Below are 14336 nucleotides of genomic sequence, written 5' to 3' on the forward strand. Positions count from 1 at the left end.
GGAAACCTCTAGCGAGCCTAAAGCTAGAGGAACATTCTGGAGGTCACATCTTTGGGGATGAGCACTGAACCATGAGTCAGGGGGTCTGAATTCTAGTCCAGGTTTTTACCACCTTGAGCAAGTCCTGTCACATGTGGCCTCAGTCCTTGCACCAGTAAATGAAGGGGCTGCTCTAGATGACCGCCAAGGCTGTGGCTCAAGGGACCTGGTGCCCACATTCATTTCAGTGCCCCAGGTCCCTGTTGGGCTCCGAGGATGTTGCTTATCATGGCTCTTCGTCGGGGCGCACCTAGGAACGCAGGGCTGTGTGGATGATATGAGAGCTTCCTGGTCCCCCATTCCCATCAGAGCTTGTTCTACAGGAGGAGCCATGTGGACACTGCCATCCTGGGCTTCAGCACTCAGAGCTGCATGCTCTTTGTAACCCACTGAGCAATCTCTGTCACGAGCCCTTGTCCCCAGCTGGATCACTGCTGTGAGGTGTGTGAGCTGTGACAAGGGGTGGGGACAACATGAGTCTAACTGGCCCAAAGGAGACTGAAATTGCCTCTCGGTCAGGCCACTGTTAGCCCACAGCCACTTCACCGGGCTGCCTGTCACCACAGCCATGGCCCTGAACTTTCTTCCCCCTCAGGGAATGGGGGTCAGGGCCTCCTGCCTTCCCTTAGAGCCTGAGCACCAGTGTTGGGAGATGGGCTAGGTCAGAGCTGGGCTCTGAGGCCAAGTGCCCATGGCATGGTGGTCCCTGGGCATGAGTGAGGATGGCAGTGGTGCTGAGCTCTGTGGCTATCACCTGTGGAGAGGCGAAAGCTCAGGAAGAGAAAAGCATTGAGACTCAGGCTGTGGCTCAGTTGAGGAGACACGGCATGGACTTTTACCACACAAGTTTATTTAAATAAAAGTGAACACATATGCAGGCTGGGTGGCCCGAGGGGGCAGAGGTTGGAGGGGCGGGCAGATGGGAGGCAGACATACTGGAGGGTCCAGGCGGAGTCTGTGTGGTATGAACCAAGCTGCAGAGGGAGTGGCTGGGGGTCTCGGGGCAGTGCTGGCTTCGGTGCTGGGGGTAAGGGGCCGAGGGTGGGTGAGCCTGGTGCCAGGAGGTCATTTTCATCCCTCACATGCTCCCCTCCCTCTCCCTGACCACCGGGGCCTAAGGCACCCCCTCCTCAGTCCCCTTCTCCCTCTCCTGACATCAGCTTTCCCCTCGACTACTGGGAAGTCAAAAGACAAAATAAATAAGAATCGGTGAGTCCTGCCACGGCCCCAGGCAACAGGGAGGGGAAGCCAAGCCAGGCACACTGCCCCGGAGCCGTGCTGTCAGCCCTGGGAAAAGAACAGGTAAAGTGCAAGGAAAATCCAGTAAGTAAAAATATACCAATGACTTTGTCAAATATACAGCTGCTGGCTGTCAGGGGAGCAGGCGGCTGGCTGGGGTGGGTGGCAGCAGCACCCTGGGAAGTGTTGGCCGACACAGCATAGAGACAACGGAAATAAATAGGGGTGGGGAGTGGGCAGAGGTCCTGCCCACTGGGCCAGTGCCACAGGAGGACGGGGCCTCTGCCTGCTCACCTGCCCTATCCCTCCAAGCCCTGCTCGCCAGGCTCCCCAGTGCTGCGGCACTGACACAAAGCACCCGGCCGACAGGCTGTAAGGAAAGGATTATAATGTGGGGGTGGGAGCAGGGTGGGGACGCACGGAAGCCGTGCAGTCAGCCAGGGCTGGAGCCGCCCTCAGTACTCGTCCTGGTCTTCTTGTTGGTGTTCCTCAATCTCATCGTCCTCAGGGGGTGCAAATCCTTCCTGGAGGGTGAGAAGGGAGAGGGAAGTAGTGAGCCAGGCAGGCCAGGCTGAGGATGCGGACATCTGTAGGGGATGGGAGAAGGGCCCAGTTCTAGTCCTGCTTTCCTTGGTAAGGCTCTATGTGACCTGGGGCTCATGACTTCAGCTCACTGTCTTCATCAGTCCACGTTCTCTGAGGCCCCTCTGGTCCTATCCATTCCAGTCTTAGGGCCAGGCTGGAATAGGGGAGGGCCCAGAGGGCCTGGGACATTAGGGGTGAAGGCAGAGCTCACCTCAGTGGCATAGAGAATGCCAATGATGCCCGAGATGACAGGGCTGTTCTCACTTTCGTGTTCCTGGCAGATGAGCTCAATGTCTCGAAGTTTGCTGAAGTAGAAGTCACGTTCCTTCTCTAGTCCATCCACTGTCAGCTTCAAATCCAATAGCTGCTTGGGGAGAAGGTGGTGATCAAGCCAGAGATCCCTGCCTCAGTCTCCCCTGCCTGCCCTGACACCCTGAGGGTCTGGCTTTTGTGGCAGGGTTATCTTGGCTACCCTTGCCCACCCCACTCACCTGCTGGTTGAGTTCAAGAATTTGGGCATCAGTCTCATGGCCGCCATTTCGGGCTGATGGAGGATTCTTCCGGAGGATGCAGGGTGGGGCCACATTGCTCAGTCGGCCAGAGGTCTGCATATTTTTGGGGCCTGTGGGGGACGTCCTCTGTGGAACTGCCCAGAGGAGAAAAGTCAGATGGGGCCACGTGAGCCCACAGCTTATGTGGCACGAGACAGCCTGGTATGACGACTGTGGGGACAGGCCCATGCGAGAGGCAGGCACTCTTGCCCTCCCCTCCCCTCCCACTCAGAAGGGGCATCTACATCTAGGCCTCAAGCCACGGCCACACATGACACCACAGCAGCTGGGCAGCCCTTTGGCAAGGCTGGGAGAGCAGGGACTACAGGGAACTAAAGAGAGTGAGAGGCATAGGGAGGGAGGAGAGCTGGCCTGAGGGAGAGATGAGAGGAACTGGGACGGCAAATCTGGGAAGCAGGGCTGGAAGGGTTGGGGGCCCTCTTGTACTGACAGCTGGAGCCTGAGGAAAAGCAGCTGGTTCAGGGTCTCAGATCTGGCTCTTACTGGGTCTTTCTTAACAGAAGCCCCGGCCCAAAGCCACCCTCCCTGCAGGTGACCTCACAGCCTCAGGGCTGGAGGGTACGTAAGAAACCTGCCCCTGCTCTTGCTCTTCCTGGGCCCCCTGCCTCAGGATGGGCCCCGTGTCCGCTGCTCGGCCTGGCTCAGGGACCCCAGCTTCCCCCCTCTCCCCGCACACCCGGCATGCTGTGGCTACTTGTTCTCTCACTACTGCAGCTTCCTAGACAGAGCTGGCTGCTTCTGATGCAAAGCAAGCAGGTGATGGGGGCAGGCCCAGGCAGGGCAGCAGCGCAAACAGAGGAGGGCTCTGCTATGACGGGTTCAGATGCAGGCTGGGGCTGCTTCTCTCTCCTTCTCTCCCGAACCCTCTCATCTCCTAAAGGCCCTATTGCCTCCTTCCCTTCTCCTCTAGAACCCAGACAAAGGCTAGTTTCCAGAGACTCATCTCTTGAGGACTTAGGGCTATGGGCTTCAGAATGGGGGAAGATATGATTGAGCTTGCAGAACTCCTGTCCCTGGGTGTCCAGTGGGCAGGGGCAAGGAGGGTGTGCAGTGCTGACCCTTGGCCTGGATGGATCTGGACGGAGGAACCATGCCACATGCTTCCCCATCATCTCGATTAGTTAGCTCATGCTATGGAAGGAAGTGCCCTGGGCCTCCCACGACCAGCCACCACCTCGGCTGGTGCCAGTGGCTCTCCTCTTAAAGGGATCTTTGGAGCCCTCTCTCCCTACTGTGACTCCCCCTGGTCTAGGCAGGCAGCAGGCGGCGTCATCTGAACTCCGTGATAACAGTCTCCTCTAGGTTGGTAGGGCCGGGCCGGGCGGCCCAGGGGGCACTCCTGGCTGTAGAGCCCTGCCGGCCCGGCCCCCCACACTCCCTCCCCCGGCTCGGGCACGTTACCTGCTGTGCCAATGAGTTTCTTGGATTTGTTGAAGATCTGATCACCTGGGTTAGGAGGTGGCGCTACGTCCTGGCCCTGCCGCGCCAGCAGAGGGTTGTAATCCTTTCCATCATAGTTTGCGTCAAAGAATTTCTTAAACCACTGAATAAACTCAAAATTATCTTGGAATTTTCCTTTCACTAATTTCTCTACAGGAATTATCTGAAATAGACCACATAAGCAGAGAACTTTAACCACCTGCTGCCGTAGTGCTGCCTTCCGCTGTGAGAGGGCCACTGCTCTCAGGAAAGCCAGCTCCTGGGCTGCAGCATCCTCCACCTTCTCCACCTCGCCCCCCTCCCAAGGCACCAGAGCAGATGGGTAGGCTGCTGACCCCCACCTGAGATCCAGGTCCTTTCCTCTAAGCACAAGAGGAGTTATGTGGGGAGGTATCCCTTGGTGCTACTGCATGCGTGTGGGATGGGGACTGCTGGAACCAGAGGCCTGGGGCCATCGAGGCAGCAGAGTGAGCCAAGAGACTTTGCTTGGGCCCTTCAGAGAAGAAACAGTATACCGAGCAGTATACTGAGCCTCAACTGTGGGGAAGGATGGGGTCCAAAGAGGAGGAAGGGACAGGAATGTTGTCAGGACAGAATGTCAAGTGTGGGGTTTTCCACTGTGCCTGGAGCTGGGGGAACACTCCCTCTGGAGAGTTGGGGGGTGGAGAGAGAGGCATGAGAGCGGGAATGACCCCAGCAGCCCTGTTGCCCCAGCTGGTGGGTCATCTTCTTCCCTAGGGTCACACAGCTCCTCAGGGGCCCCTGGAGCGCAGGCACCTACTTTGTCAACACCCATCTTCTTGAAAGCTGCTTGCAGCACCTTGAAGTTGTGGATATATTCGTGCTCTAGCTTGGCCTGGAACTTTACCTTCCTCAAGTGCACACAGCCAGGGAAGAGCATGTCCATGAACTGGCAGTAGGCTGCCCCTGTGGAGACGCACAGCTGACTGAGGGGGTCTGGGCCACTGCCTTCCTGGGGCTGCTTGCTTTCACTTCCCCAGGCCCCCTGCTGGCCTACTCCCAAACTACCCCACCTCCTCTTCTCTCTCCTTGCCCCAGGGCTGGGGCCAATCCTACTTGCAGGATAGACACGCCCAGAATCCCCCCAGCTTTCCAAGAATAAGAACAATCACTGTTTATTGATGCAATTATGTACCAGCACCATACCAAACACATGTATGTAATTTAATCCTAACAGCAACCCTAGTTAGGCAGGTGATATTATCTCCATTTTATGGAAGGGAAAACAGACCTAGAGAAGTGTAGTGACTTGCCCAGGGTTGCACTACATGTAAGAAGAGCTGAGATTTGGACCCCAAGTGGCTTCACTGCCTGTCCCAGCTCTTGATACCCCACTGCCCTCCACTCCTGCAGCCCTTCATTGTGCCTCTCCTGCTCTTCACTTTTTACTCTTTCCAGTCCACGGAGACCCCTATTTCCTTACTTCAACTCCATACCCTTTGACTAGTTTAAGGGCTCTGCAGCTCTCCTCCTTAATCCTAATTACAAGTGCATTCTCTGCTGTGGCTGTTCAGTCTCCCGCCTTCCCTCCCCAGCCCTCCAGCAGGGCTCCCTTCCCCCATTCACAGGCACGTACCTGAACAGAGCTGTTCTATCTTGGTATAGTTGAGGTGCAGGGAGTCATTGACCCAAGCAAGCATATCATGGCGACTCAGATTCTCACTGGTCACAGATGTGGAGTACACATTGACAGCCATACCCCAGCTGCACAGAAGGAAGAAAGGCAAAGTCAGCACCAGGGGCCTCGCATGTTCTACGGCTTAAAGGAGAGAAGGAACGGGACTATCCCTGGGAAGTGAGAAGCATCTTCCTTCAGACCAGCCTGGCAGTTTACCCTCCTGGAGAAGGGGTACTGATTCATTCTTTAAACATTTAATGAGTGTCTACTATATGCTAGCCATGTGCTAAGAGCTGGCAATACACAGTTAAGGAAGATGTGGTCTCTGCCTTTGAGGAGTTTACAGACAGGCAAGTCCCCACAGAAGGGGGTGACGGGCAGTAAAAGCAGCACACATAAGTTCAGGGATGCCACAAGAAGGGAGTGATCTCTTCTGCTTGACAGGGCCAGCGAAGGCTTCAGAGCAGAGATGCTGGGGCCTGAAAGGAGTACTTACAAAAGGGATGGGGTAAGAGGGCACTGAGGCCCCAGGACTAGCAAGGACAAAGGCAGGGCTTATTCCGGGACTCTGAGGTATTCAGCAGGCTTGTGGAGCTGGCTTTTGTGTTGGGGTGTGGCACAATGAGACTGGTGGGGACAGACTGCCAAAGGCTTAGTTTACCATGAGGAGGAGTCTGGACTTTCTATTTAGACAACCGGAAGCCATTAGAGGATTTTAAACAGACAGTAACCTGACTAGATTTGTGTTTTAGAAAGCCGACTACTCTTCGCCTCTCCTCCGACTTCAGACTCCATATTCCTGTGACCTGCTGGCTGACCCACAAGCACCTAAATTCTGCTTATCCAGAACCTTCCCTTAATACAGGCTTCTGCTCACGTATTCATTATCCCAGTGAACGTCACCAGCGGTCACCCAGTCCCCCACATTAGAAACCTGTGGGCTCATCCGAGAAGCCTACCCTCCCTCATCTTCACATCTAATCGAGTCCTGCACCTCTGTCTTCCCAATATGTCCTGCTCCTCACCACCTCTCCTGCTGCCTCGGGGTTTATGCATGTGTTCTCTCTCGCCAAGGCCAGCAGACACCTCCTAGAAGGCCTTCCAGCCTCCGGACTCTCTCTCCCCCTAGGCCATCCTTGACACTGTGGAGGTCAGAATCTATGTAAAGCAGCCCTGGCCACACCACTCCCCAGCTTAAAGCCCTTTCAACCAGCAGTCATAATTGAGACACCCACTGGCCGAATTTGCCTTGTAGACTTAAACTCTCTAGGACTCACAGTGTCGGAAACATTTTTTAATTAGTACGTAATATTTTAAAGTTGGAATGTTTCACACAAACAATTTGGGATTTCTGGCTTCCTTTGGCAACCCTGGGCCTGTTCCTACACAACCACCTAAGGTTGGGGCTGAGCAGTGGCGCCCCCTCTGGCCAGCAGGTGTGAGCTCCTGTTACCCTCCCGCCCACCCCAGGCCGAGGCAGAGGCCAAGAGTCAGCCCCTGTTTATCATTGACTTACACTGTTAAGAGAAGAAGGAAGTATTTCTTGTAACTAGTTCTTTATCAGAAATGGAGAAACAGAAGATAGACCAAAAGTGTGTATTTCAAGAATGTGAGAGTGCATATTTCTGAGTGAAGACTATTTCTCTAGGTTTAATCTACAAAGTGTCTCTGTGAAGAAAGAATACACCCAGCCCACTCCCCCGTCCCCTGCAGGCATCTGCCCTTATAATGTCACCCCTCCCCACGGCTTATCGAACTCCTGACTGGGCCTCACCTCTCCAGCACTCTCACTTTGCTCCCCAAGTCGGGAGACACAGGCAGCCCCCTACTCACCCTCTGTCTGGAATGCTGCCCCCACCCCCAAGTCCACTCATTCTCCCCTCCAGTGGTTCTCAAACTGTGGTCCCTGGAGCAGTAACATTGGTGCTCTGTGGGCAGGAGCTTTTCAGAAATTCCAATTCTTGAGCCCCACCCCAGATCTACTGAGTCAGAGAATGTGCTTGACCAAGATGCCCAAAGGGTCCGCAGGCACAGTAAAGTTGGAGAAGCTGCTTTAAAGAGAATTCTCAGTTGGCATTGCTTGGCTGTGCTCTCCGACACCCCCACCCCAGTATATATAATGGAACCTCATTGGATGAATGTCCAACTTCAATGAAGATTTTGAGAAAAATCGAGACAGAAATCCTTTTATTCCTAGTCCTTCCTCCTTTAAAAATAGACCTGGTCCTTCATTGCCCAGGGAAAGGGAGGCTAGCCCGGCCAAAAAACAAGAGAAACAAAAATTATTGTCTTGGGAGCTTCTAAGGACTCAGGAGCTGGCAATTCCAGAGATTTCTGAGGGCAATTTGGACTGCACTTGAGGCTCCTCTTACATAATGGCTTTGAGCCCTCTGCCTTGTCACCTGACCCTTGTACTGGCCACTGGACTTGTTTCAATGCCTGCCCCCTTTGTCAGAAAGTGCCTCAAAGCCAGAAGTGGTGTTTCCAGGCCTGTCACAGGCAAGCTATTCAGCAAATTTGTTGAACGACAGAGTGACGCTTCCTCACGTCTTCTCCTCTTTCTGAATCATCTTTCATCACCTTCTGGCCTGGACTCCTCCACCTCAGTCAACCTTGAGGACTCAGCTTTAGCATCATCTCCTCCGGGAAACTTTCTCTGAACCCTTGTGCAGGGAAACATGCTCCTCCTCTGTGTTTCTATAGCACCCTGAGCAGACTCAATCATGGCATTTATTACATTCTCTTGAAATCACTTATGTGTCTGCCCCTTCCACCTGACTGTAAGCTCCTCAATGGCCAGGCTATGTTTCAGTCACATTTGGTTCCAGACCAATTCTCAGTGACTGGAGAGACTGGAGTTAGAAGAGTGCCTCTGAGTTTCCAGGGAGCTCACCTAATGTGTCATCAGTAGGAGTGGATGGGAGTGGATGGACACCAAACTTGATAAAGAGGCAGAATGGGTAGTGTCAAGGAAAGTGCACTGCATTTTGATGAGTATTTATTTTTTTAGAGACTATGAGAAACATAAAGATTTGCCCCTGTCCTCAAGGAGTTTATAGTTTTTTTTTTTTTTTTTTTTTTTTGCTTAGGAAGATCCACCACCATGGCATGGCCACTGACAGATGAGTGGTGTAGGTCCACACCCAGGAACCGAACCCAGGCCACGGAAGCAGAGCACGCTGAACTTAACCACTAGGGCACTGGGGCTGGCCCGAGGAGTTTACAGTCTTATTGGGGAGACAAACACACAGGAGAAAAGTATAACCAAATGCCCCAAAGTGTGATGAAAACAATAAGTGCTGCAGGCAGTCAGGAAGGAGAGAGAGCAGAGTTATGGATTTGAATGGCCCCAATCTGGCCCCCAATGGCCTCTGAGGGTCTGCAGGGGCCTGCAGGGAGCTGAGAACAGAGGGCAAAAGCTATTCTGGTCACTGGCCTTCCACAGGCTCAGGCACCTATTTCTCCCTGAGGTCGTGGGGCCCTCTGACTCTATGCCCTTGAGCAGGGTCATTCCAGGCCGGCTGTAGTGCTGTGGTCTGGTAGGCCTCAGAGGGTCTGGGATGGTTCTGGGAAGCATAGGATGGTCTTAGGTTGGCTCTGGGAGTTCCTGAGTCACTTTAGGGATTTTTCTTCCGTTTACTGTGCATGAGTTTCAGGAGACGATTATTGAAGAAAAGCAGAGGCATAGGTCCTAGTCTAAACCAGTCCTCTAGTTTTTTACTGAAATCATTTGAGCTTCAAGGGTCTTCCAGCCTGAGGGCAGCCTTCCTGTGGTTCCAGAGGACCAGAGGGGCTGAAGGTTCAGGCCTGCGCAGTGCACTCCAGAGGTTCTTTACTAGGATAGCACATCAGACCCTCCTGCAGAGACCTTCCAATAGGCTGAAGTGAAGCCCAAGCGCATGTGAGTGTGTACATGTGTGTAAAGCTATGTATATAATACACTCTATATAATACATAATGCACTATATAGAATATATATAGTATATTATATATAGTTATGCACACACTTATATACACCCATATGTAATTTTAAAAAATACTGCAGGGGCCAGCCCTGTGGCTGAGTGGTTAAGTTCACACGCTCCACTTCAGCGGTCTGGGTTCGTGGGTTTGGATCCTGGGCATGGACCTACGCACTGCTCATCAAGCCAAGCTGTGGCGGCATCCCACATAGAAGTACTAGAAGGACCTACAACTAGGATATATAATTATGTACTGGGGCTTTGGGGAGAAAAGAAAAAGAGGAAGACTGGCATGAGATGTTAGCTTAGGACCACTCTTTCTTAAAAAAAAAAAATACTGCAGGTGCTTCTGGTCAGGAATTAGAACCACAGTCCCCATCTGATACTAGGGACAGAGCCCTTGTCTCCACTCAGGACTGGCTCAGGTTCTTCAGGTGATACTACTCTCTGCCTCAACTGTGGTCCGTTTTGGCCCAGGAGGACTCATCCAAGGCACCAGGGTCTCTGCAAGGATTCTCTGCCACACTTGCTGGAGGGTCACAAAGAAACCAGCCTCCTAGTTCCCTTATCATGATGGGAGGGCAGGATGCCCTTCTTTTAATTTTCCTCTTCCAGATTTGGCCCTGTAAATACAACTAAATTATGGCCAGCAGGTGGCACCAGGTCCTGAGCAAAGACTCCTTTAAATGTTGCCCCATTCCCAAATTCCCTCCCCAGCTCAATTTAGAAAAGGAGGGCCCCAAACTTTGATCTAGTACCCCAGAAAGGAAGCCTAGTTTGGTCAAAAGCCGGTGATGTCAGGGCAGGGGGTTGAGTGGAGTGTTTATCTCTAACCAAGATGTCCTCTAACAGCTGGACCAGCTGGAGTGGCCTGGAGCATTGTGTCTGCTCTAAGATTCTGAGCTCCCTATTCCCCAGAGCCATGAGTTAAACTCATCAACACGTCCAACTTCTGATGAGCCTTTGTAGTGGGGGTTAACTCAGGCCTAGACTCAAGCCAGATCAGCTTCCAGGGGCAGGGGTATACAAAGCATTTGCCCAAGCATCTGGCCCTCAGTGGACCAGTTGCCTCCAATTACAGCAGAGACAGAGTCTGAGAAAACTCTTAAAATTAACACACCTGTTAACTAAGAGCTGCTTCCTCTCCTGAGAGAATGGTAGGCAACCACTCAGAGGGGCAGGCTCTGTTCCAAGGGCTACAATAGTGGGATCTCCCAACCCAGTCCCCGTGTTTCTACCATCATCTTTGGCACATGGTAACTGTCAGGAGAAACAGCCCCTGATTGGGTTGTGGCATGCCACCCTCCAGGTCAGCTGGAAACCCTATTCAAGGCTCAGACTGGGGACATGGCCTTGGGAAAAGCCTGCTCTGCAGGGTCTTGACTCCTGCTACCAGGTCTGAAGTTGTGGGAAAGAAAAGTACAGGAGGTTTAATCTGGTGATTTTGCTAAATCGTTTCCTAAGTTAGGACCCTAAGATTCACAGTGAATTCACTGGTAACGGGAAAGGCATTTACAGCTCTCATCAGGAGAGGTGGGGCTGAGGGCCAGGCTGTGGCCTGAGGCCTTGAAAATGGGCATCATGACCAAATCTCAACATCCTACAGTCAGAAGAGTTTCTAGAGACCATCCAGTTCCTTCCTAGTTACCTAGGACTGCACTTAGATCTAGGCATTTATATTCCTAAATCTTAAATAAGTCTGCATAACTCTGCAATCTCACATTTTAATATTTAAGAACCTTATTATCAGCCTAAATCTGATTTTGGCTTTTGGTTTTTAAGTCTTCAGTGGCAGTCTATCTTCCATATATACGTGTCTTGAAGATAACTCAGGGGCCCTCATTCTTCTCTAATTCTCTGGTGCCTAGAAGAAGCCCCTGCAGTTCCCAGGCCTCTGCCCTCTGCCCAGCATGGCTACGAAAGACATACCAGGTCTTTCGGGCCTGCGGTGGGTGTTGGATATGCCTCCAGCAGGCTCCAAAACAGTGCTGCTTTAAGACTACGGATCTCCAGTCAGACCCCTTGGGTTTGAATCCTGGTTCTAAATTTCCCAGCTGTTTGACTTTGGGCCTCAGTTTCCTCATCTATAAAATGGGAACAGTAGCAGTCCCCATCTCACAGAGCTGTTAGGAGGATTAAGTGAGCATGTACACAAAGTGCTGAGCAGAGCCTGGCACACAGTAAGTATCTGGTAAGTGTTGTCAGCATTACCGGGGGGAGATACCGAGATTCCAAGGGCACTTGTTTGAGAAGAGGTGCCCAACACACATCCAGCTTCAGGTCTAGACGCCAGTGCAGGAGGGAGACAGACTACATAACTGTGCTTTCTCTGCCCATTCTGCCTGGGAACAGCCATCTGGGCTTTCTGAAGCTGAGCCTCTACCCACGATCCCTCCCCACCTCCAGAATTCCCATGTACAGTCATGCGCCGCATAACGATGTTTCAGTCAACAACAGACCGCATACACGATGGTGGTTCCATAAGATTAGTTCCATACAACCTAGGTGTCTAGTAGGCTATACCATCTAGGTTTGTGTCAGTGCACTCTGTGACGTACACACAATGACAAAATCATCTAGTGCTGCATTTCTCAGAATGTATCTCCGTCATTAAGCGACACATGACTGTATTCTGCTTTGCAGATGCCATCCTACCGGCCAGGAAAACTGGAGCAGATGCTGAGAGATCAGAGGAGCGAGAACTCTGCCGAGCCTGCCAAAGCGTTCCCGCTCCTGACGTGGGGCTATGCCCATTGTCACTGGGCTACCCCTTCCTGCCCAGGCCCAGGGGGGCTGAAGTCACCTGTTTGGAAAATCTGCAAAATTGCTACCCCTTGACCCCTTGCGTCACACATCCAGGTTATTCTGGGGTTGCATGAGGCAATATTTGCAGGCAGGGATGAAGGATTGTGAGGGACTGGAGGAGTCCTGCTGGCGGGTCACAAAGCCCTGGCAGCCCCAGCCAATCACCTTCTTCTCATGACTGAGCAAGGACCTGCCTCACAGGGAGGCTCAGCCTCTCAAAGCTGAATCAGTCAAAGGTAGAGACGGGGCAGGTGGAGTGGTTCTGGGGCTGGCGGGGAACCAGCACGTGCTCACTCCAACAGATCCAGGACAAGGATCTGGATGGTGTAGGTTCAGGTAGGGACTGGAGCTTCTTCTCCAGAATTCTGTTCTCACAACACTTTTTTTTCTTTTAAGGAAGAATAACACTTTTTTTGTTTAAGGAAGATTAGCCCTGAGCTAACATCTGCTGCCAATCCTCCTCTTTTTGCTGAGGAAGACTGGCCCTGAGCTAACATCCATGCCCATCTTCCTCTACTTTATATGTGGGACACCTACCACAGAATGGCTTGCCAAGCAGTGCCCTGTCTGCACCCGGGATCTGAACTGGCGAACCCTGGGCCGCCAAAGCAGAACGTGTGCGCTTAACCGCTGCGCCACCGGGCCAGCCCCTCTCACAGCACTTTTAAGTCATGTAGCTCTTCCCTAAGATCCTGAACCCTGCTGAGGTCCCAGCCACTGGGGTCCTGAACAGGTCCCGCTGAACAATGATCTGAACTCTTTAAGAGGCTTTCTGAGGTGGATGATGCTGCCATACCCTTTGCAGCTGCTGTCCAAGGAAGGAGCTCCTTGGGGAGTTCTGGCCAGATTGCTCTATCTGACCATAAGTCAAAGGGTTAACAGAAACCCAGGAGGGGAGTAAACAGAACCCCTCACTTGCTAAAATTAATCCATTTTAAGTAGGGTCCATCTGGGTGGGCAGATAGGAAGGTAAACCTTTCTTTCTAAAGGTTCTCCACTGGAGATCTTTAAGTTCCTCAAACATCTACTTTTTAAATCAACAAACTTCCATGATGGAAGCCACCCATCAACCAAGGCTACCAGCAGCAGACTCCTGGAAGCTGTGCAGTGTGGTGGAGAGAGGTTTAATGGCAGATGATGTGGCTGGCTGCGCTTACTGCCTGTGAGACTTTGAGCAAGCAGTGTGAGGTATCCAAGCCTCAGTTTTCACGTCTGAAGAATCAGAATGATGATGCTACTGAGCATGGGGTTGTTGTGAGGTTAATGAGGGACCCTGTCTGTGGAAACTAGAGGTTCATCATCACCCTGCCTTTGGGGGCTGAGAAATCTATGCTATCCCATGCCCCTTCCCCACCACCACACTGTGGCAGGAAGAGTGGTTTGATTTTGCACAGCTCCAGTGCATGATGACTTGCTCTGATTTAGGCCCCTGGGAGCAGGGTGAGGATTACAAATAGTTCACCCCAGAATGCATGTTGGGGGCAGAAGATGTGGTTAAAAAGGTATACATGGGGCCAGCCTGTTGGCGCAGCGGTTAAGTTTGCACATTCTGCTTCGGCAGCCCAGGGTTCGCCAGTTTGGATCTCGGGTGCGGACATGGCACCACCTGGCAAGCCATGCTGTGGTAGGCGTCCCACATATAAAGTGGAGGAAGATGGGCACGGATGTTAGCTTAGGGCCAGTCTTCCTCAGCAAAAAGAGGAGGGTTGGTGGCAGATGTTAGCTCAGGGTGAATCTTCCTCAAAAAAAAAAAAAGAAAAAGAAAAAGGTAGACAGAAGCCATACACCAGGAGCTCTGTAAGGAGGTTAGGAGTTATTTTATCCTGGGGCAAACTCTCCAAGGGATTTTTTTTTCATGTATATAGTACAGCATTAGGAGAAGGGAAAAGAAATTTCAAAGGTTTTCTTCTTTATATTTCTCTTTCCAAGGTACTGTAACACTGCCTTAATCTCAACCAGCAAGTGTTTCTTGACCACTGACACAATGTGCTAAACACTCCATGAGGCACCACAAGGACATGGGATCATTTTAAAGCATGGGTCTTGTCCTTAAGG

General features: G+C 52.1%; 1 protein-coding gene across 4 annotated transcripts in view; it reads right to left on the bottom strand.

Moving 5' to 3' along the window:
• Positions 1-869: 869 nt before the first annotated feature.
• Positions 870-14336, bottom strand: part of MAPRE3 (microtubule associated protein RP/EB family member 3) — a 49350-nt gene continuing 35883 nt past the window's right edge. For 2 of the 4 annotated variants that reach the window (XM_070512417.1, XM_070512418.1), the window contains exons 2-7: positions 5473-5600; positions 4657-4802; positions 3882-4038; positions 2355-2509; positions 2075-2227; positions 870-1802 (exon numbers count right to left, since the gene is read on the bottom strand). In XM_070512417.1, coding sequence (XP_070368518.1) covers positions 1734-1802; positions 2075-2227; positions 2355-2509; positions 3882-4038; positions 4657-4802; positions 5473-5593 — 801 coding nt within the window. In that variant the 5' untranslated portion in view covers positions 5594-5600 and the 3' untranslated portion in view covers positions 870-1733. Of the gene's footprint in view, positions 1803-2074; positions 2228-2354; positions 2510-3836; positions 4039-4656; positions 4803-5472; positions 5601-14336 lie in introns of all 4 variants that reach the window. The other 2 variants (XM_044772106.2, XM_070512416.1) reach the window with 1 other exon arrangement.

Source organism: Equus asinus, chromosome 6, assembly GCF_041296235.1.
Source record: "Equus asinus isolate D_3611 breed Donkey chromosome 6, EquAss-T2T_v2, whole genome shotgun sequence".
Classification (NCBI taxonomy): domain Eukaryota; kingdom Metazoa; phylum Chordata; class Mammalia; order Perissodactyla; family Equidae; genus Equus; species Equus asinus.